General features: G+C 36.8%; 1 protein-coding gene and 1 long non-coding RNA gene across 11 annotated transcripts in view; both read right to left on the reverse strand.

Moving 5' to 3' along the window:
• LOC127843675 (hydrocephalus-inducing protein homolog) overlaps positions 1 to 22,839 on the reverse strand; it is an 86,828-nt gene that overhangs the window by 29,129 nt on the left and 34,860 nt on the right. For 8 of the 10 annotated variants that reach the window (XM_052373381.1, XM_052373389.1, XM_052373386.1 and 5 more), the window contains 13 exons: positions 19,704 to 19,836; positions 16,806 to 16,976; positions 14,348 to 14,608; positions 12,058 to 12,075; positions 10,492 to 10,725; positions 10,220 to 10,310; positions 9,754 to 10,017; positions 9,108 to 9,382; positions 8,251 to 8,543; positions 7,345 to 7,611; positions 2,692 to 2,916; positions 1,428 to 1,566; positions 590 to 755 (listed from right to left, as the gene is read on the reverse strand). In XM_052373381.1, coding sequence (XP_052229341.1) covers positions 590 to 755; positions 1,428 to 1,566; positions 2,692 to 2,916; positions 7,345 to 7,611; positions 8,251 to 8,543; positions 9,108 to 9,382; positions 9,754 to 10,017; positions 10,220 to 10,310; positions 10,492 to 10,725; positions 12,058 to 12,075; positions 14,348 to 14,608; positions 16,806 to 16,976; positions 19,704 to 19,836 — 2,537 coding nt within the window. The remainder of the gene's footprint in view (positions 1 to 589; positions 756 to 1,427; positions 1,567 to 2,691; positions 2,917 to 7,344; positions 7,612 to 8,250; positions 8,544 to 9,107; positions 9,383 to 9,753; positions 10,018 to 10,219; positions 10,311 to 10,491; positions 10,726 to 12,057; positions 12,076 to 14,347; positions 14,609 to 16,805; positions 16,977 to 19,703; positions 19,837 to 22,839) is intronic. The other 2 variants (XM_052373388.1, XM_052373380.1) reach the window with 1 other exon arrangement.
• Positions 3,964 to 5,179, reverse strand: LOC127843677 (uncharacterized). The gene is made up of 2 exons (XR_008032279.1): positions 4,724 to 5,179; positions 3,964 to 4,567 (listed from the first exon to the last, which is right to left on the reverse strand). It is a non-coding gene; the product is annotated as an uncharacterized LOC127843677 (long non-coding RNA).

The following is a 22,839-nucleotide window of genomic DNA, read 5'->3' on the forward strand; positions in this document are numbered from 1 at the left end:
TGAAAACAAAAATGTCAACACAGGCTTACTGTAATAATTCATGCATAAAGGCCAGTGTTAGATTACCCGGTAATGTGGACATGCTTTACTAGCACACTGATGGCCCATACCAAAGCAAAATCGCACTGTGTTTAGGCAACTGTCCCATATCTTATGAAAACAAACCTGGATTATATCATTTTATGAGACAATCCCTTTAATTGAAAAAAAAACTTTCCTAGGAGGTTCTCTTGATTAAGGAGATATATTTTTAGAAAAGATGATTTAGATTACAAACCGAGTTTCAGCATCTCTTCATGCATGAACGGCATTCTGTTTACTTTGGCTGACAAAATGTCTTGCATAAACAAATGTGTTTATATTCTAGATCTTTGCATAAATAACATGTTTATATTGTGAGTAGCATTAAATCATTTTTAATTACTCAAGTCAATAGTACATAAGCAAAGAAACAAAATGACAAACATATGATATTGATTTTTTGCAAACAAAAAAATGTTTACAATGCATTGCAAGTAGCATTAAATCTTGTTTTATTACATGTGTAAATAGTTACTAAGAGAAGAAAAAAAATTGACAAACATCTTACCAATAAGAAGGGCCTTGAAGTTCATGTGGGAGCGGTCCATGACAACATCAGGCTCGCGGGCCTGGCCGACCAGCAGGAAGGGAATGTTGATGTTCTGCTCAGGCACGTGAAACCTCCAGAACGACTCCACCACGTCCAGCTGACTTGACGAGTACTCAAAAGAAACCTGACATGAAAATATAACATGTACATATTTAATAAAGAGTATTAATATGTGTTAAAAATCTTAACATGTATATTTTTTATTATTAGTCCTGATTGGGTAATAACTTCTACTGTACCTCCCCCATCCAGGCGGGGGGGGGGGGGGGGGGGGAGGAGAAATAGCAGTACAAATAAAACAAGATATGTTCAATTTTACAATAGGTGCATATTAAAATGTATATCCTATTGTTAAAATATGCTCATTCTATCATATTCATGGAGAAGTGAAAAAGAGAAGCTGAATATATATTTTTCTGAATGACTTGGTGCAAGAATATCTAGCTATATAGGGTTTTCATTCCTCATATTCTCAAGCTATTTTATGATGATAATGAAAACCTTTTTAATGTTATTTATATATTTTTGAGCTGAACAAAAAAATGGACCATGCTCTGTGAAAAGGGGGTTTAATGCATGTGCTTAAAGTGTCGTCCCAGATTAGCCTGTACTGGATTTTTGCTAAGAAGAGACGTCCTTTAATTAAAAAATACAATTAAAGCAGAGTGTCATCCCAGATAAGCATGTGGGGACTGCACAGGCCAATATGTGATGACACTTTAGGCACATGCATTAAAGCCTGTTTTTACAGAGTGAACCGCGTATGACATTAAATGGCAACCAGGCTTGTTCTCACCGTGGTTTTCTTGCCGCTGCGTATCTGCCCATTTGGTGTGAGACACTGGAAGGCAGATGGCTTCTTGGCATCCACTTCATCCTCACAGATCCACTTAAAACTGTACAGCTGGCTTGTGGGGTTAACGATGCTGAACGACCTGAAAACCAGAGTCGTGAACATGTTCAAATCTGTTGAGTTAAAACTCCTTAGACAATCAAAACATCATACCCCTCTTACTGGCTTCATCAAAGCTGTTAATTTTGTAAAAGACACATACAAGGACACTTGAAAGTAAGAAATCCCAACAATGAAAGATTGATCTTAGGATGTGCTGGGGATTTATAAGGGTTAGCGATATGCCTTGAAAACACTGTGGTATGTAATTTTTTACAAGACATTAACGTTTGTTAAGGATATTTGTACTAGATTTTTAATTACTAAAATAAAACAAGATGTGTTTGTGAAACACTATGTCCCCGTATATGATGTTTGACCTTGAAGGATGACCTTGACCTTGACCCTTCACCACTCAAAATGTGCAGCTCCATAAGATACACATGCATGTCAAATATAAAATTGCTAGCTTCAATATTGCAGAAGTGACATTACATGAGCAATTTTGACCAATATATTTGACCTTGAAGGATGACCTTGACCTTTCACCACTCAAAATGTGCATCACCATGAGATACACATGCATGCCAAATATCAAGTTGCTATCTTCATAATTGCAAAAGTACTCATCAAATGAGCGATTTTGGCCACATATGTTTGACCTCTGACCTTGAAGGATGACCTTGACCTTTCACCACTCAAAATGTGCAGCTCCATGAGATACACATGCATGCCAAATATCAAGTTGCTATCTTGAATATTGAAATATTGCAAAAGTGTACATTAAATGAGCGATTTTGACCCATATATTTGACCTTTGACCTTGAAGGATGACCTTGACCTTTCACCACTCAAAATGTGCAGCTCCATTAGATACATATGCATGCCAAATTTCAAGTTGCTATCTTCAATATTGCAAAATTAATTGCAAATGTTAAAGTTTACTATAGTGGGGGACATAAAAAATTCAAGCAAATCTAATCACAAGGGCAAAAAGCAGGTACCGACAGATACCCGCAAAAGTGATAATGAAATTATTAATTATCTTCTGACATTTTTAATTATGGTTAACCAGATGCTGCTTTCTTACTTTTTTACTTCTTCAACCTTTCAAAAGTGATTCACAATTGTCAACACATTTACAATGAAAATGTAAAACCGCCCTTACTTTGTGCATTTCACGGCAATTCCAGTTGTCTTGAACTCGATGACCCTGGTGTTTGGGTCAAGGGTCGTGCCAGGAGGCGATCCGCCTGGACCTCTCATTTCTGGATTGCGGCGCGCATTGGTGATGTAATCAGAGTCCTCGAGCTCGAAGTGACAGTACGGCATCAGGCTCTTTCCCTTGATCCCAATCACTGGACCCTGCTGTGCTTTCTCTAGATTTGCAATTCTAAATAACAAAATTAAAAGAATGATTAGGCTAGTTAAAACCCTTTACCACTTAGATACGTATTTTCACACATTTGTAGTCCCTTAGAAAGTTATATTTTATTGATGACGTTTCTTACTAGAATCAAGTTTGTAAACCTTCATCTCCAAACCTTAGGTAATGATGAACAGCAAACAGCATAAAACCTGAACAGACTGCGAGTTACTCGCAGGCTGTTTTGGTTTTATGCTGCTTGCAAAGGCTATTTTCACTTTTCTTCTTATGGGGGAAAAGATTATATGGAGTTTATATACCAGCTTGTAAGTCGACATTGGCCAGTCTTAGTGTTTATCATTAAAATCTGTACATATTGGCTGCTTTCAGGGAAAAAGGGGCTTAATGCACGTCAAATAAGATTAGACTGTGCACACTGATTAGCCTGTGCAACGCGCACAAGCTAATCAAGGACGACAACAGCGAACAACTGCAGTGCCTTCAGCGCTTTAATGTTAAGTAATGGATTTGTGCCTTTTTCTGAGACAGATACAGTGGAAACCCTCTAAACGGAATCCTCTTTATACCGGAATCCTCTCTAAACCGGACAAATTGTCCGGTCCCATTTTTTTCCCTATGAAACCATGCGTAAAATATCTCCTCGAGACCGGAATCCCCTCAATTCCGAATACTGGTCATTCTTTGGATCAAAATTGGGTCATTCCATACGTAATTGTACCCCTCTAAACCACTCAGGGCCGGTTTATGGCACCTCAGACCTAGTGTCGAAAGGTTGTGAATAGCTGATAAAGACGCATGAAATTAATAAAGGTGGTCGAAAATTTGTAAACTGTAACAAGAGTGCCAAACTGTCACAAGATACGCCCGTTTGAAGGTTTTGGACAACTTGATAACTTTACCATGACCCATATTTGAACTTGACCTACATATCATCTAGACACAACTTCTGACCAAATTTGGTGAAGATCAGATGAAAACTACTTCAATTAGAGAGCGGACACCATGCTTAATGCTTGAAATGCACTAAGTGACCTCGTGATCTAGTTTTTGACCTGACATGACCCATATTTGAACTTGACCTAGATATTGTCTAGACACAACTTCTGACCAAATGTGGTGAAGATCGGATGAAAACTACTTCAATTAGAGAGCCGACACCATGCTAAATGCTTGAAATGCACTTAGTGACCCCGTTACCTAGTTTTTGACCCGGCATGACCCATATTCGAACTTGACCTAGACATTGTCCAGATACAACTTCTGACCAAGTTTGGTGAAGATTGGAAAAAAAACTAATTCAATTAGAGAGCGGACACCATGCTTAATGCTTGAAATGCACTAAGTGACCCTGTGACCTAGTTTTTGACCCGGCATAACCCATATTCGAACTTGGCCTAGATATCAACTAGATGCAACTGCTGACCAAGTTTGGTGAAGATCGGATGAATACAATTTGAATTAGAGTCCGGACAAAGTAAAATGCACTAATTGACCCTTTGACCTAGTTTTTGACCCAGCATGACCCATATTCGGACTTGACCTAGATATCAACTAGATGCAACTACTGACCAAGTTTGGTGAAGATCGGATGAATACAATTTGAATTAGAGTCCGGACAAAGTGGCGCCGTTGAAAATGCACTAATTGACCCTATGACCTAGTTTTTGACCCGGCATGACCCATATTCGAACTTGGCCTAGATATCAACTAGATGCAACTGCTGACCAAGTTTGGTGAAGATCGGATGAATACAATTTGAAATAGAGTCCGGACAAAGTGGCCCCTTTGAAAATGCACTTATTGACCCTATGACCTAGTTTTTGACCCGGCATGACCCATATTCGAACTTGGCCTAGATATCAACTAGATGCAACTGCTGACCAAGTTTGGTGAAGATCGGATGAATACAATTTGAATTAGAGTCCGGACAAAGTGGCGCCGTTGAAAATGCACTAATTGACCCTATGACCTAGTTTTTGACCCGGCATGACCCATATTCGAACTTGGCCTAGATATCAACTAGATGCAACTGCTGACCAAGTTTGGTGAAGATCGGATGAATACAATTTGAAATAGAGTCCGGACAAAGTGGCCCCTTTGAAAATGCACTTATTGACCCTATGACCTAGTTTTTGACCCGGCATGACCCATATTCGAACTTGGCCTAGATATCAACTAGATGCAACTGCTGACCAAGTTTGGTGAAGATCGGATGAATACAATTTGAATTAGAGTCCGGACAAAGTGATGCCTTCCGCCCGCCGCCCGCCGCCCGCCGCCCGCCGCCCGCCGCGGGGTTTCACATAATACGTCCCGTATTTTATACGGGCGTATAAAAATCGCAAACCAATTTAAAGATACTTGTCCTGTGATGAATATATCGATCAATAGAGGTGATAATACTGATTATAATTACTGATAACTAGGGATGGCAAAATTATTTGAATATTCGAATATTCGATTGAATGGTCAGCATTCGAATAATACAAATATTATTCGCATATTCGCATTTTTTTTCAAACGTAATTTCACCAATATTTAATGACCTGCGAACCGCTTACTGAAAAGCAACCGAAATCACCCGGGAGTAACATGTTTGACGTGACGTGTCAAACTGATAATGCGGCCCGTATCAGTGTTGATTGCGCAATGCAATATACACGCTCTAAGAAAGGCCCCGTCTGTTGTTTGCCAATGGGGTGCCAATTAACAGTTTCAATTGACTGGCGAATAATAATTAAATTTTGTGATCACAGTATGTACAGCCATTAAAATGTGTGAATTACTCAAATCGCGCAAAACAATATACTTACTATAAGAAAGGGCCCGAACTGTTGTTTGTCAATTAGGTACCAATTTAGGGATTCAATTTACTGGCGAATAATAATTTAGTTTTTGCGATCACAGTTTGAACAGACATTTAAATATGTGAATTACTCAAAAGTAACAGATGATATAAATTAAACAATCATCAAGGAATCATAATTCAAATCTGAAAATGCCACCAGCCCTTTCTGCAGTATGGAATACTTTACATGGTCTGTGGATAAGAAGACCGCAACGTGTAATGTGTGTAAACTTAGTTTTACATATGCGCGGCCTGCTACAAATCTGTGGAATCATTAAAAAATAAAATTCTATGACACGATGTTTTTCATTCTATTTGTGCCCGATCACAGTATTGGTCATAGTATTAGTCGACAGCGATACAGTTATTCGATAGCAACGTTAATAAACAGCCTCGTATTAAGCAAACGGATTTAACTTACAAACCAATGGAAATTAACACATAACAAGGTAAAATCAATCCAGCCGTTTTATGCGAATATTCAAATATTCGATTGAATGAATTTGCGAACATTCGAATATCGATATTGGTATTTGATGCCATCCCTACTGATAACAAACATATAGTTCTTTAGTGTGTTTTGTTGTTGATGTAGGAAGCCTTGTAAAATTGTAATAATCTTAATGCTATTATATTTTGTGTAGTTTATTAGAAATTCTAATTTAGTGTCATATAAAATGGTGATTTGCAGAGTTCTTGAAGCAGTTGCATTTAGATATTCATTTAGATTTTCAAATTGGTAATTAAGATAACTAAGACTAAAAATGTCCTAACCTCCTTCTAAGCGAAGGCGCGTGGAATTGTCTCTAGAAGACAAAATCAAATTGATAAAAGAATCAGAGATGTTCCCTAAACCTACATTCAAGACTCTGTCAGAGAAATATAGGGTAGGAAAGTCGACGATCGGGGATATCGTGCGAAAAAAGTCTGCGAACATATCTCATTGGGAAAACAACTCTTCAACAAACAAAAGTCGGTTCAACAATGAAATGAAATTTAGAAACATCAACAAACTTGTATGGGACTGGTTCTGTATTTTAAGGGCTAAGTCATTGCCGATCTCTGGTCCGATCATACAGGAAAAGGCACGGAGCTTTGCTAAGGAACTAGGAATTAGTGACGTTAAAGCGTCTAATGGGTGGCTGTGTCATTGGAAGATGTTATTCAGTGTAAAAAAGAACTAAATTCACCTAAATAATGCATACATGTGTAAAATTGTTTGTTTTTCAGGTTGCACTGTTTGTTTTATGTTGTGAATGATATTGCTTTCGAATCAATAGATTAAGTGACATGTGTTGTTCTTATGTGATGCAGTATCAATAAATGTTATATGTAAATAAACTATTAAATTTTGCTGAAAGTGTTTTTTCCACATCAGCTATGTAATTGAGCTTCTGAAAGTAAAATAGACGATGTCCCCTCTAAACCTGAATCCTCTCTAAACCGGAATTTCCTCTTGGTCCCGGGGATGTCCGGTTTAGAGTGGTTCCACTGTATATACATATACAGGAAACATTTCCCAATTAAGTATAATCATTAATTAGTTAACAGATTATCATATATTAATAAAAGGATAAATTGCTTACGTGCAGACTAGCCTTCCCTCATAGTCATTAGCATCTAGGGGAGAGAACTTGACAGTGATACGCGTCTTCTTTCCTGCAGCTATGGTCCCGAAATCGGGCTCAATGGAGAACGGGACGTAGTGGGTGTTGACGACATCTACCCGTGATTCAGGCCGATCGCCCTCGGAGATGAAGGTCACGGCCCGCTGAATGGTGGGTGTGAAGTTCTCCATGACCACCTGCCAGCTGTAGTCCATCTGGACCGCTCCCTCGTTGCAAAGGGAAAATCTGTGGGCAGAGCAAAGTAAGGTATATATTTGTTAGAGACAAAAATAGATAAAACAAGCAAATTTGTTGAATTGAAATCCCCCGCCATCATACTTCTAGACACAAAAAAAGCATTTTTTCAAGATACAAAGGGCCATAACTCTGTTATTATCAGATGGTGTACAATGCCATTTGGCGTGCATCATCCTGTTATCCATTTATATACTCATACCAAGTTTCAATGAAATCCGCCCAAGCACTTCCAAGATATGGCTCCGGACATAAAAGTGTCGGACGGAAGGACAGAGGGAAAGACGGACGGATGGACGGACAACGCCAAAACAATATCCTTCCACATATGGCGGGGGATAATTAGGGAACCATTCAACTGTGTGACTGAAGTACAATTGGCCATAAAAATACAGAGTTACAAATTGAAATTGTATGATTGTGTTGTTTAGTATAGGTATATATTTAATAAATTAATTAATTTTTGACGGCATTGTCTGATTTTTATTCATCATACAATTCTTATAATTATGATTTGACAAAGCTAAATTGAACAAAAGTATGACAAGATTTACAGCAAAATTGTAGTTAATAATTTATTAAAACACTACCTGATACAATTTTCATGCATATTTGACAAAAACTACATACTCAAAAACTCGAGTCTGGAACATAAGCGTTTCTCGGAAGCTGATTGACTCGACCTTGCACTTGAATTTGCTGTAATCCGCTACAGCATTGACAAGCATGTCCACATTACGAGATGTCTCTGGTAACTCCATGTGTGAAGGCTCAGGTTCGATCTCGACAACCTTGCGTTTGGCAGGTCTAGGCGTGGTGGCGGTGGTTTTCGTTGCACCAGCCGTGCTGCCTTCCCCTGTGGACGGGGAAGTAGGCACGTCAACCCATTTCACTGTGCGGATTCTGTCGTCCCAGTCCCCAATCTGAATTGCATGCAAAGATAGACTCATTAGGTTGTTACATAATTATATGCAAAAATAAAATTATTATCAAAAGTGGAAGTAAAAAGTGAAACTAAATTTGAAATAAAAATTAGATTGTAAGTGCACAGTTAAAGTTTTTAATCACAGATAATATTTCTATCTGTACAGAAAGATACTTTGTGTAGGCTACACAATAAATATTTTAAAATAAATGGTTTCCTGTTTTTTTTTTTATTTCCTTTTTATTTCATGTCACTGTCATCTGGTTGTTTTGAAAATACATGATGTGAAAGATTGTACATAATACCTTTATAATTATGAGATAAAATGTATCCACAGCAATATGCAGAAACGTATCTAATTTGAAATTTGGGTTAAGGAAAAAAAAGAAAGTAAAAGTTTTTGAACCCTTTTCTGTTATGTTGTAACTTGCTGAAAGCCAATAGATTTGAAAGTTGACCCAAATTTCTGGGAACAAACTGGAGCTTGTCACAGAAGTGGAAAATACACATATGATAACCTTATACTTTTTATGGGGGCATTAAAAGACCTTAAATGGCTTACCATTCCTGGCTTCGGGAATGTGATTTTGGTCACTTTGCAAGGCACGACTGACTCGGTAAAAGTAACCGGTTTCTCTGACTTAAACGCGATCGTGAAATCCTTCGAGGCATTTGGATGCAGATGGCCAATGGTTGGCAAAAACTTCAGTTGCGGATGATCTGCTGGCCACTGGAAGCGTATGCAGTCAACTTTGGAGTGGTTAGTCATTGCAAACGACAAAGTCCGCGGCTCGTTGATGAAACAGTCCCCGAATCGGATCAGGTTTGGTTTTGCAGCTGAAATCAATAATGTTTCTTTTTTTTTAAAGACTTTTTTCTTAGAACTAGGTACATTATACATGTATATAGAGTTTTGAATGATTTGGATTTGTTTGTAAATGTTGAAATTAGATGGATACAATGCTTTGTTATAAAACTTTCAAATTAGCATTCTCAAATCTAAAGATTGGATCAAATCAAGTGCTTAGTTTGTAGTTTTCTTCTGAAAGCAGCATTTAAGTCTATATAAACACTTCAACAGGGTTAAACTGTTACATTATTTCCCATGGTTGATCACTCTTATTCTATATAAGTTGCTTGTACAGGAGACATACAATTATCTATCAGTGGAAGCTTGTTCTCAAATCTTAACAAAAAAATATCTGTACCAGAAACGTCATCGTCTGCCATATTTCCTTCTTCGTTCTCTGGATCGACGGGCAACTCCACACTGCTAATCTTGTCCAGCGTTATCTCGTCCTCGTAGCCTTCGCCCACGAGTTGAATGACAGAATCTTCATACTGGTTGTCAATCACGGACACCCGCACATGGGCCTGAGAGCGCTGGATAGACGTTGGGCGGAAGTTGACATAGAAGGACACTGTCTCGCCCACATTAACATTCACTGAGGCTGTATGAGGTCTGCGACCATCTGGAAACAAGTTTGGTTTATAAGTTTTGTTCAAATCATATAAATTATTCATCTGACCAAACAGTTAACTTGAAACTTTCTGAATTACTTTAAACATTTTCCAGTAATAATTTGTAATTGTTCCAAAGTTTGAAACAAAAATAAAATCATGTTTTCTTGTTATTCACATTTTTTTTTACAAATTATTTTTTTGCAGACTCACCTTCTACATCCTCGTCAGCCATAATGGCATTGGTACCTTCAACAGCTTTAAGCTGGAACACGTTGTCTGGGTCTATAAGGTCAATATCAACCTGGAACAAAGCAGATACTTGTATCCTTCAAATGTCATGTTCTAAACGTGTATGTTCTAACTTGCATGTTCTAAAGCTGCATAATCCATTACAAGTAATACACATGCAGTAAGTATTGTAATAGTGGATTTAAATTATTTAAACTATTTTTAGACTTATCATATTCATAATGGTAATTTACTTTGCTTGGTAGTGTTCCATCGTTCACAAGCACCAAGGGAAGTGACTCAGTGCGGCCAACAAGATTTTTCTTAAACAAGAGCAAGGGTTGTCCTCTCTTATTTCTCACAGTTGGTTTTGTTATCGAGATTCTCGGAAGATTTCCATCTCCAGAGATTTCGAACGTAAGCGTCTTTCCACGAGCCTGGTTTGGCGACAAACCATCAATCAGGGCCTCGAAAATAGCACTGAAATTCTGAAAAATAGAGAAATTAATACATTTGAGCAAGTCCACAAAAAAACACAAAGTCATAGAGGATATTTGTTCATGTCAGTGTAAGATTGTTTGTTATTTCACTACTGATCATAGCAAATATAGTTTTAAGAGTGGCGCAGCCACGAGTGAAAATATTATTTTTCTATGATCTGAGTGAAATAACAAACAATCTTACACTGACATGAACAAATTTTCTGTTTCTTTTATGCCCCTTTTACAAGAAAATAATTAACATCTGTTTCCCTTTTGCTGAAAAGTAACCCTTTCTCGGAGTTTCTCCCGTGGCGTGCCTCAATACATTTTCAAAACACAAAATGACGTCATTAGTGTGACGAAATGACGTCATTATACCAGCGAAATTCTCCATTTTAACTCTTTTAAAATGTAAATAAATGGTGAAAAAGCATAAAATAAAAATACAATTTGTTAGATTCTGTAGAATGTCGATTTTAATTCACTCAAGATCATAGGAAATATATATAGAATTATTTATGATAATCTAAAAATAGAAAAGGAGTTCCGAAAATTGTTCTTTTCACCGGTGAAAATAACAATTTGTTCTTTTCACTGCTGTTATTTCATTGCAAAAATATCATATTTTATCATTAGGCATAAAAAAAATTCTCATATTAATATAATGTATACCGATAATTGTATTTTTTGTTTCTAATTTAAAGGTATTTATTTAAAATAATGTTATGCTTCTTAATTGTACAGTGCTATGAAAACATTATGAATGTGTAACTTTAAGAATTATAATGTAGAAGTTAAATTTAATTTGATGTAAAATGATTCAATCATAAGTAACTTGGAAACCTATTTTGCTTATAACAGCAGCTGTTGAACTGAAGTAACATTGAACATATTAACAAAAAAGAAAGAAAACTTAACAGTTAATGAAGAATTTAAAAAAAACAAGATGCTGCAACAATTCTCTCAACAAATTCTCTCAACAGGTGAACATGAGAGGTATATATTTGTTAATTTAATTATGCAGCCTGCACAAGCTGTATGTGCCAATATTTTAAGTATCAACTTTTTAGTATGACCTTGACCTTTGAGCTTGCAATACATGTTTTGCACTCAACACACTCTTCAAGTGATGAATTTATCTTGGCAAGTTATTGCAAATTTGAATTTTTTAAAAATAAAATTACAATCTGGACATTCTCTATAATGCCCAAATGTGACTTTTAATTTCTGTATGACATTTATCTTTGAACTAAGGAAATGCTCTTATGACAGCTAAATTTAGTTGACTGCAAGAGGACTAAACAAACAACAGGAAACAAATGATTTGTTTACTCTTACCAGCATGTTTGGTCCGTCCTACAATAATTTAATAATTTCCTTTTTACATATACTATGAAGATTTTTTCTGATTAGCCTTAACTGCATGAATGATTTGTAGAAGGAATAACCTGATATTTTAAACTCTGTCTTACCTTTATGAAATGTCTGAAAACCCACATGGTTTATTTTGTTGGTCCTAGCAGCATTAAAAGTTTTTTTCGAAAAAAACAGATGGTTTATTTTGTGAAGCCTTACCTACATGACCAGTCCTTTCTAATGAAGACCTGTTTTTTATTGGCCTTAACTGCATCAACAATCTTTTCTTAGGAATCACTTTATTTATTTTGTTTGGCCATAGCTGAATGAACAGTCTTTTCTAAGTAAACAATTTATTTATTCTGTTTGATTGTAGCTGTATGAACAGTCTTTTCTAAGGAAACGCTTTTATTTTGTTTAGCCTTAGCTGCATAAATGGTTGTTCCTGAGGAACCACATGCTTTACTTAGTTTAGCCTCAGTTGCTAGAATGGCCCATTTTTAACAACAATGTAGTATATTTTGTTTTGTATTTTCCTGGTAGATGATAATTGGCAAGTAACCGGAACCAAACTATTTATTTCAATAGGCCTCACCTGCATGGATGGCACTTACAATTAAATGATAGGAACCAAATGTTTTATTTTCTTTGGACTTGCCTGTATTGATGGAATTTCTTAACAGGTTATATTACACTAAATCCATTTCCCATTGGGTCCCATTATGAAACTGCCAACTTTCAAAGCATTTTTCTTGTATCTCCTATACATCAAATTTTGCAAGACCGGTATCATTTTAAAGATAAATTTGTCCTCTTTCAATAAATGCAGTCAAAAATATATGGTCTTGCAACTTCTAAGAAAGAAAAATTGGCCCAAAGGCAAGCACCCTCGGAAAACAAAGTTTTGAAAGTGAAATTTCAACAAAAGCCCCGTATTTCAATAAACGCACCCCAAACAGTCATCTTTCAACGTATTCCCAATGAAATGCGCCAAAATGTTGCAGACACACACAGGATGCAGGAGATAATCACAAAAAGCATGGGGGCGATCGCTAAATCGCTTTTAATACCGAAGAGAAAAGGAACTCTTTAGAAATAGGCACTACTTTCGAATGGACCACGGAGGGATACAAAATGATTTAGTGTAATGTAACCGTAAAGAAAACTTAAACTTTAAGATCATGGAAAAAAACTATCTACAGCATAATTAACATATTTGTACTACAAATACAAAATTTCAGGTCGATCTGACAACAACAAATACCCCAAAAACGCCTTTGATTATGACACCTGATAAGCCATCTGGCTTGCGTTTTCTGTACTTGGATTCCGGAGGCAAAGCAACCACAAATCGCATGTAAATCATATACAAACTACAAAATAAACAGCCCATTTACACGTATTTGCATGTCGTGGACATAACTGACACGTTAAAAGTGTTATAAGTTTCTTAAAACACGATCGGATGGGCAGGTCCAAAAATCTGGTTTCCGTACTTTTTTGACCCGAAAAATCCCATTTTCCTTTAAAAATCGTAGAAAACACATACGCAATTATACTGTTCACGTTTTCTCGGTAAATGTTATCCAATCAATAAAATAACACAGCTAAATAGTGATTTTCTAAAGATATTGTACCTGAAGACCCGGTATGTGCGTTTTTTTAAGGTTATATAACACTTAATCCATTTCCCATTGGGTCCCATTATAAAACTGCCAACTTTCAAAGCATTTTTCTTGTATCTCCTATACATCAAATTTTGCAAGACCGGTATCATTTTAAAGATAACTCTGTCCTCTGTCAATAAATGCAGTCAAAAATATATGGTCTTGCAACTTCTAAGAAAGTAAAATTCGCCCAAAGGCAAGCACCCTCAGAAAACAGAGTTTGAAAGTGAAATTTCAACAAAAGCCCTGTACTTCAATAAACGCACCCCAAACAGTCATCTTTCAACGTAATCCCCAATGAAATGCGCCAAAATGTTGCAGACACATACAGGATGCAGGAAATAATCACAAAAAGCATGGGTGCGATCGCTAAATCGCTTTTAATTCTGAAGAAAAAAGGTACTCTTTAGAAATAGGCACTACTTTGGAATGGACCACGGAGGGATACAAAATGATTTAGTGTAATGTAACCTAACAACAGTCTTTTGTATAGAATTACCTGCGTCGACGGTCTTTTGTAATATTATTTTTCAATAGGCCTTACCTCCATGAGGCATTGAGAAGTAAGAACTAGGAACCAAATGTTTTATTTTCTTTGGACTTACCTGCATGGATGGTGGGGTGAAGGTCACAGTGGCATATACATGACTGTGGTTCATGATTTGGGCACGTGGTGGATCCACCTCAAAGATGTCCTGGTTTTTGGAGGATCCCTTCAAGGCTAGGGGCTTCACAGAGAACAAGACATCGCATGGGACCTTCTGGTTGTTCGAGATCTTAAATCGCGCAGTTGCCTTGCGACCAACGATGACGTTGTTGAAAACAAACTTCTTTTCGTCTTCAGCGTACACACCGCTGCTTTCAAACTGGAAAATCAAGTACGCTCTTTGAGATCTAGTGAAATGAGAACTTCCAATGTTTTGCTTGAAATACCCTCTCATGCTGCATTGTCAGAGGACATATTTAATTCAGTTTTAAGACCTGGTTTAGCAACAATCAAAGCTTCATACCTACAAAGTACCTACCATCTATTTGCCTTGATTCCTCATAGAAAATTTAATATATTCCTTAATTTTTGTGACAGCATTAACATTTCTGAGAAATGATGAAAATGAGAATAAAGGCTCTTAGGACCTGCATGTCCCTTCATCGAGATCTATTTATCTATGAAATGTCGGGCCCTGCATGTCCCTTCATTGAGATCTATTTATCTATGAAATGTCTGGCCCTGCATGTCCCATCATCGAGATCTATTTATCTATGAAATGTCGGGCCCTGCATGTCCCATCATCGAGATCTATTTATCTATGAAATGTCGGGCCCTGCATGTCCCTTCATTGAGATCTATTTATCTATGAAATGTCGGGCCCTGCATGTCCCATCATTGAGATCTATTTATCTATGAAATGTCTGGCCCTGCATGTCCCATCATCGAGATCTATTTATCTATGAAATGTCGGGCCCTGCATGTCCCATCATCGAGATCTATTTATCTATGAAATGTCGGGCCCTGCATGTCCCTTCATTGAGATCTATTTATCTATGAAATGTCAAGCCCTGCATGTCCCTTCATTGAGATCTATTTATCTATGAAATGTCGGGCCCTGCATGTCCCATCATCGAGATCTATTTATCTATGAAATGTCGGGCCCTGCATGTCCCATCATCGAGATCTATTTATCTATGAAATGTCGGGCCCTGCATGTCCCTTCATTGAGATCTATTTATCAATGAAATGTCGGGCCCTGCATGTCCCTTCATTGAGATCTATTTATCTATGAAATGTCGGGCCCTGCATGTCCCATCATCGAGATCTATTTATCTATGAAATGTCGGGCCCTGCATGTCCCATCATCGAGATCTATTTATCTATGAAATGTCGGGCCCTGCATGTCCCATCATCAAGATCTATTTATCTATGAAATGTCGGGCCCTGCATGTCCCATCATCGAGATCTATTTATCTATGAAATGTCGGGCCCTGCATGTCCCATCATCGAGATCTATTTATCTATGAAATGTCGGGCCCTGCATGTCCCATCATCGAGATCTATTTATCTATGAAATGTCGGGCCCTGCATGTCCCATCATCGAGATCTATTTATCTATGAAATGTCGGGCCCTGCATGTCCCATCATCGAGATCTATTTATCTATGAAATGTCGGGCCCTGCATGTCCCATCATCGAGATCTATCTAGGTACGAAATGCTTGGCCCTGCATGTCCCATCATCGAGATCTATCTAGCTACGAAATGCTTGGCCCTGCATGTCCCATCATTGAGATCTATCCAGCTACGAAATGTCGGGCCCTGCATGTCCCTTCATTGAGATCTATCTAGCTACGAAATGCTGGGCCCTGCATGTCCTGTTATTGAGAACTATCTTTCTATGACATGTCGGCCTTAAATGTCCCATCATTGAAATCTATCTAGCTAAGAAATGCCTGGCCCTGCATGTCCCATCATCGAGGTCTATCTAGCTAAGAAATGCTTGGCCCTGCATGTCCCATCATTAAGATCTATCTTGCTAAGAAATGCCTGGCCCTGCATGTCCCATCTTTGAGATCTATTAAGCTAAGAAATGCCTGGCCCTGCATGCCCCATAATTGCGAACAATCTAGCAATAAATGTCCAGCCCTGCATGTCCCATAATTGAGATCTATCTAGCAATAAATGTCAAGCCCTGCATGTCCCATCATGGAGAACTATCTAGCAATGAAATGTTGGGCCCAGCACGTCCATCATTGAGATCTATCTTGCTATGAAATGTCAGGAGCTGCATGTCCCATCATGGAGATCACAAACCCTAAACGAAGCTACCTATCTATGAAGTTTCAAGTTGGTTCCTCTTAAAGTGTTTGATATATGCTCCAAACAAAATGTGAAAACAAAAAATAACAAATGACTATTATTCTTTGCACCTAGATTTTAGTGGAAAATGGGAACAACATAAATCTTTTAAGTTTAAATAAGTTTTTAGTATGTGCTGTATATGCACATTTTTCTGAACCAAAAAAAATCCCATAAAAAATTAAACCTTATTAAAATGCAATAAAAAAAGTACCGAGTTGGTGTGCTGCCAGACACTCAGGTTCTTGCAGATTCGGTGTTCCTCAAAGATGGAGCCAAGGTCATCGACATTGATAGAAGGAATACATGCTTCTGCAAGCAATTTGTAGGGGATACCACCGGGGTTGTCAGTGGGATCGCGATCAGCTATGTCAATACTCAGTTCCTTAAATGAAAAACATGAAAATATCTATCTATGATGAACACAATGCAATTCAACTTAAGGTGAAAAATGTGTACAAAAGTATTAATAATTTTAAACCTTTTTATCAATCTTGATAGTAAATGACTTGAAGTATACCTGCCAAGCAGAATGTCAAAAATTGACCTGATTTTTTTTGCATTAAAATATAATTAAATACTGTTCACAGGGATATATTTGTTTCCATACCAGAATTGAGTTGAGCAAATCAAAGCGTAAGGCAATACATATATTGTAATGACATCATGGTGCCCAATTTATTATTATTAAATTGAGAATCAGACTAATCTTACAAAGAAGTCATACCCAATCTTAATGTTAAAGGGGCCTTTCCACAGAGTTTTGCATGCATTGAAGCTTGTCATTAAATGCTTTATATTGATAAATTTAAACATTTGGCCTACAAATCTCCAGTAAAAAAACAAGAACACAATTAAAAAAAAAAAGAAAACAAGAGGGCCTGAAAGGCCCAAAGTCACTCACCTGAGATTCAAAGTAACTGACCTGTTCTGTGCCGCCAAAGATGTCATTAGAACAAAATGTTCTTACCAACTATCATGAATAGTGAACACCCTGGAAGCCAGGTTTTTCAACAGACCAGAACCATTTTCATACACATTCAAGATATCATTTAAACAAATATATTGATAAAGTTTCATGAAGATTCATAAGTCCATATAAGGAAAAATGCCCCGGCCATGTTTTTCAAGCAACTGGAACCATTTTTGAACTTGTCCAAAATATAATTGGGACAAACCTTCTGACAAGGTTTCATGATGATCGTACAATAAATATGGCTTCTAGAGTGTTAACAAAGTTTTATTATAGCTATATAAGGAAAAATGCCACGCCCCCATGTTTTTCCACCAACCGATACCATTTTTGAACGCATCCAAGAGATCATTGGGAGAAATCATCTGACCAAGTTTCATGATGATCGAACAATAAATGTGGCCTCTAGAGTGTTAACAAGGATTAAAGCATGATATATAGCCATATTAGGAAAAATGCTGGCCTGCTGGTGGCCATGTTTTTAAGCAACCGAAACCATATTCAAACTCATCCAAGATATCATTAGGACAAATCTTCTGACAAAGTTTTATGAAAATCGGAAAATAAATGTCGCCTCTAGAGTGTGAACAAGGTTTTACTAAAGCCATATAAGGAAAAATGCCCCGCCCCCTGGCGGCCATGTTGTTCAACCTACCGGCATCATTTTTGAACTCGTCCAAAATATTATTGGGACGAATCTTCTGAACAAGTTTCATGAAGATCGGACAATAAATGTGGCCTCAAGAGTGTTAACAAGATTTTACTATAGCCATATACGGAAAAATGCCCCGCCCCTTGGCAGCCATGTTATTCAAGCAAACATAACAATTTTCAAACTCATCCAAGATATCATTGACACCAATCTTCTGACCAAATTTCATGAAGATTGGACAATAAATGTGGCCTCTAGAGTGTTCACAAGGTTTAACTATAGCCGTATATAGCCATATAAGGAAAAATGCCCGCGCCTTGGCAGCCATGTTTTTCAAGCAAACGTAACCATTTTCGAACTCATCCAGGATATTACATAGACCAATCTTCTGACCAAATTTCATGAAGATTGGACAATAAATGTGGCCTCTAGAGTGTTAACAAGGTTTTACTATAGCCATATTAGGAAAACTGCCCTGCCCCCTGGCTGCCATGTTTTTTCACCGATCTGGACCATTTTCAAACTCGTCCGAGATATCAATGAAACCAATGTTTTGACCAAGTTTCATGATGATTGGGCAAAAATTGTGACTTCTAGAGTGTTCACAAGGTTTCTCTTTAGCCATATAAGGAATACTGCCCTGCCCCCTGGCGCCCATGTTTTTCAACGAACTGGAACCATTTTTTAACTCAACCAACATATTATTTAGACAAACATTTTTACAAAGTTACATGAAGATTGGGCATCAAATGAGACTTCTTCAGTTTTCACAAGTTTTTTTTTTTTTTCACCTAGTTTTTGACCCAGCATGACCCAGTTTCGAACTCAGTTGAGGTATCAATGGGACAAATATTCTGACCAAGTTTCATGAAGATCAGACAATAAATGTGGCCTTTAGAGTGTTCACAAGGCAAAATGTTGACGACGCATGACGGATGACGCACGACGGACAAAAGGCGATCACAAAAGCTCACCATGAGCACGTTGTGCTCAGGTGAGCTAAAAAGCAACCCTCAAATGGGCTCAAACCACTGACCCCTGGAGTAAAATGTCTCCCACTTAGACCACTGGACCATCCGTGCTCATGCTATGAGCGGATGTATTTTTTACTTATATAAGTAATCCTCGTTGTTTCACAAAATATAACGACAACAACATAACTTTCCAAATTATTCAATCGTTTCGTGTTGCAACGCGTTATAATTTTCAGGTTTTCAAATCGTCTAAAGATGCATATAATGGATATTTTAGAGCATGGTAAATGTTCAGTATTACTATTTCCTCAAAAATATCATAACTAAAACAAAAATTTGCGAATCTGTAACAACTTTTTTAATTTTCAATTTACCAAAACGTGAAAAGGCCCCTTTAATGACTCAGAGTATGTTTTACAACAACAAAATACATAATTGTGATTACCAATCAACATTATTCATGAATATCAGGAGAGAACATTTTGATCGTTTATAAGGACAAAGATATCTAACCTCATCAAATCGGCCCTGCGTCTCTGCCACACATTCTATGTTGACCATCTGATGACCGTTAGGCAGTATGATACCAAACGCTGGGTAGATTGTGAACGCGCCTAGCTGCAGTTTCGACTGACCCATCTCTTGTCTGAAAGAAAACATCACCCTTACTTATCACATTGTAATTATCCCTATACCACTTATTTACGTATTTAATGAATTTAAAAAAATCAGTTTGAGATCGAATAACAAGAGCTGAACCAAGACAGCTGGCCTGCATATTATTCTGCTTTGGAAGTATAACGTAAATTTTATTCGCTGCCCTAAAATAATGATCCTAAACAACATAATTCGAGTTTCAATTGAATTTTAGTTTTAGTTGTAGAATATATTTTTTAATCAGATATTTTGAATACAATAAAATGATTAATGTTGCTCAACAGAAGGTCCTAGATGTGGACCTTGGTAAGTGACCCCATGCAATGACACTGAAAACATGTGCACATTTTCTGTGGAATACATATGGGAGTAGATACGAAGATGTATAGAAATTCCATGCAAATATGAATTATAGCATAACGCTGATGGACTTGTGAGTAGTACAGCTTCAATAATTTGATTTGAAGTACAACTAAAATTTAAACAATTTAGGCACATGTGATTTATAAAAGAACTACTACAAAATAGCATTACTTCATAGTAGTAAAATATTAATTTTGTATAGGAACAAATTCTAAGTAAAACTAGCACAATTTATTTTTCCACTAATAAGGCAATTACATATTAGAGCCCTCAGTAAACCATTTTGTTACATTAAAATTAAATGTTAAAACTAACAATTTTTTTATTTCAATCTTGCATGATAACATAAATAAGTTGTATCAGCTACAAAATTCTGCACATGTGAACACTACAACTAGCTACCAATAGAAAATCATTACATTAATGTGGCAATGTAAAATCAATATCTGTTTGGCTAAAAATATTAAAAGAAAACATATGATGGCTTATGTCAATGTAACATTATTTATTTATTACTTTATGAAATGTTATTCATATGAAAGTTTTGTTATGTAACATTATTTATCAATATGAACGTCAACAACTACAGTAAACAATTCAAACAGAAAACAGTTGTTTTCATGAAAACCCGGGTGTACATTGTCCAGGGTAATCATGGAACTTAGGCTGGAAATCCATGGTATAACATGGAATTCCATGGTAATCCCTGGAATTTGAAACAGTTTCCAGGGTTTTCCAGGGTTTTGTTCTAGAAATGTCCATGAAACGTGGACTTTTTTTCCAAGCATTTTCCAGCCTTGGATGGAAAAGCATGGAAAAGGAATGGAAAACGCTGGATTTAGGCTGGATAACCCTGGAAAATATTTCCAGATGGCATGGAAAGTGGAACATAGAATTTTTTAAGCATGGAAAAGACTCTAACATTTTCAGCTAACCCTGGAAAAAACTTAGACTTTATAAGAGGAGAAAATAACTTATAAAAATGCAACACATTTTATTCAAAGTAAATCAGAGTTCAACAATTTACACAATATATGAATAAAACATAAAACAATGTGCATAGTTTGGGCAGAAATAGTAGTAGTTATAGTAGTAGTAGTAGTAGTAGTAGTAGTAGAAGTAGTAATGCTGGTGCTGGCAGTAGAATATGTTGTAGGAGTAGAAGTAAAAGTGGTTGTTGTATAAGTTGTACAAGCAGTTAAACTACTGATAATTATACTATTGGTGCAAATTTAAGTGACAGTAGCAGTTACTATTGTGTTGTTGTTTTAGCATTTACAGGAATAGTAGCAGTAATGGTAGCAATAGTAGTATAAATAATAATAACAATACTAGTAGCAGCAGTAGTAGTAGTAGTTAAGGAAGTAGCATTAGCAGCAGCAGCAGTAGTAGTAGTAGAAGTAGCAGCAGCAGCAGTAGTAGCAGTAGCAGCATCAGCAGCATCAGTAGTAGTAGCAGTAGTAGTAGCAGTAGTAGTTGAAGTACTAGTAGTAGTAGTAGTAGTAGTAGTAGTAGTAGTAGTAGTAGTAGTAGTAGTAGTAGTAGTAGTAGTAGAAGTAGTAGAAGTAGAAGTAGCAGCAGTAGTAGTGGTAGAAGTAGTAGTAGTAGTAACAGCAGCAGCAGCAGCAGTAGTAGTAGTAGTCGCTGCAGCAGGAGTTGTAATAGTAGCAGCAGCAGCAGTAGCAGTAGTAGTAGTAGCAGCAGCAGCAGGAGTAGTAGCAGCAGCAGCAGTAGCAGCAGCAGTAGCAGTAGTAGTAGTAGTTGAAGCAGTAGTAGAAGTTGAAGTAGTAGTAGTAGTAGTAGTAGTAGCAGTAGTAGCAGCAGTAGTAGTAGTAGTAGTAGTAGTAGTAGTAGCAGTAGTAGATGTAGTAGTAGTAGTAGTAGTAGTAGTAGTAGAAGTAGAAGTAGCAGTAGTAGTAGTAGTAGTAGTAGCAGTAGTAGTAGTAGTAGTAGTAGTAGTAGGTAGTTGTTGTTGTTGTGGCTGTTGTAATAGTAGTAGTAGTTTTGCAGAAGTAGTAGTAGTAGTAGTAGTACTAGTAGTAGAAGTAATAGTAGTAACTTTCAAAGCAATGTCTACAAGTTTAAATTCCTTAACCCTGTTCAAGGTGTATACACACTCAATATTTAACTACAGTCCAGGTTTGCAATTAACAAACTATCTGAGATGCCTGTGTGTGAGTCAGATGTGTCTGCGGCTAATCTATTGGTTATAAAATATCACAGCCTTTTCTGATTGGCTGAGTTCAAATACAGAAAGTTTACCTGTTAGATTGAAATTCTGGAGAAGGCGTATTGAAGAAAAAATGCAGGTTAAACTTGTTGTTAAAATGAAGTTTATGTAATTTCACAAACAGTAGAGTTAATGAGTTTTTCCATTAACAAGAATTTCTTAAAATAATAATGTATGGATATCATTTGGAAAGTGACATGAAATGTTGTTAAAAAGTGATGCATACAAGTGTTTCAGAAGTCTGTCTAGGAATAGAACAACAACTGAAGGTTTGTGCTTTTCATTATTTTTAAATATTCCTTTAATTTTATTCTTCTTATGTAATCATTGTAGACCTTTTTTATGTGACATTTTAGGTAAAAGTATGGCAAATATAGAAGTTTAAAAGCAGCTGTCACA

This window comes from Dreissena polymorpha, chromosome 9, assembly GCF_020536995.1.
Source record: "Dreissena polymorpha isolate Duluth1 chromosome 9, UMN_Dpol_1.0, whole genome shotgun sequence".
In the NCBI taxonomy this organism is placed as follows: domain Eukaryota; kingdom Metazoa; phylum Mollusca; class Bivalvia; order Myida; family Dreissenidae; genus Dreissena; species Dreissena polymorpha.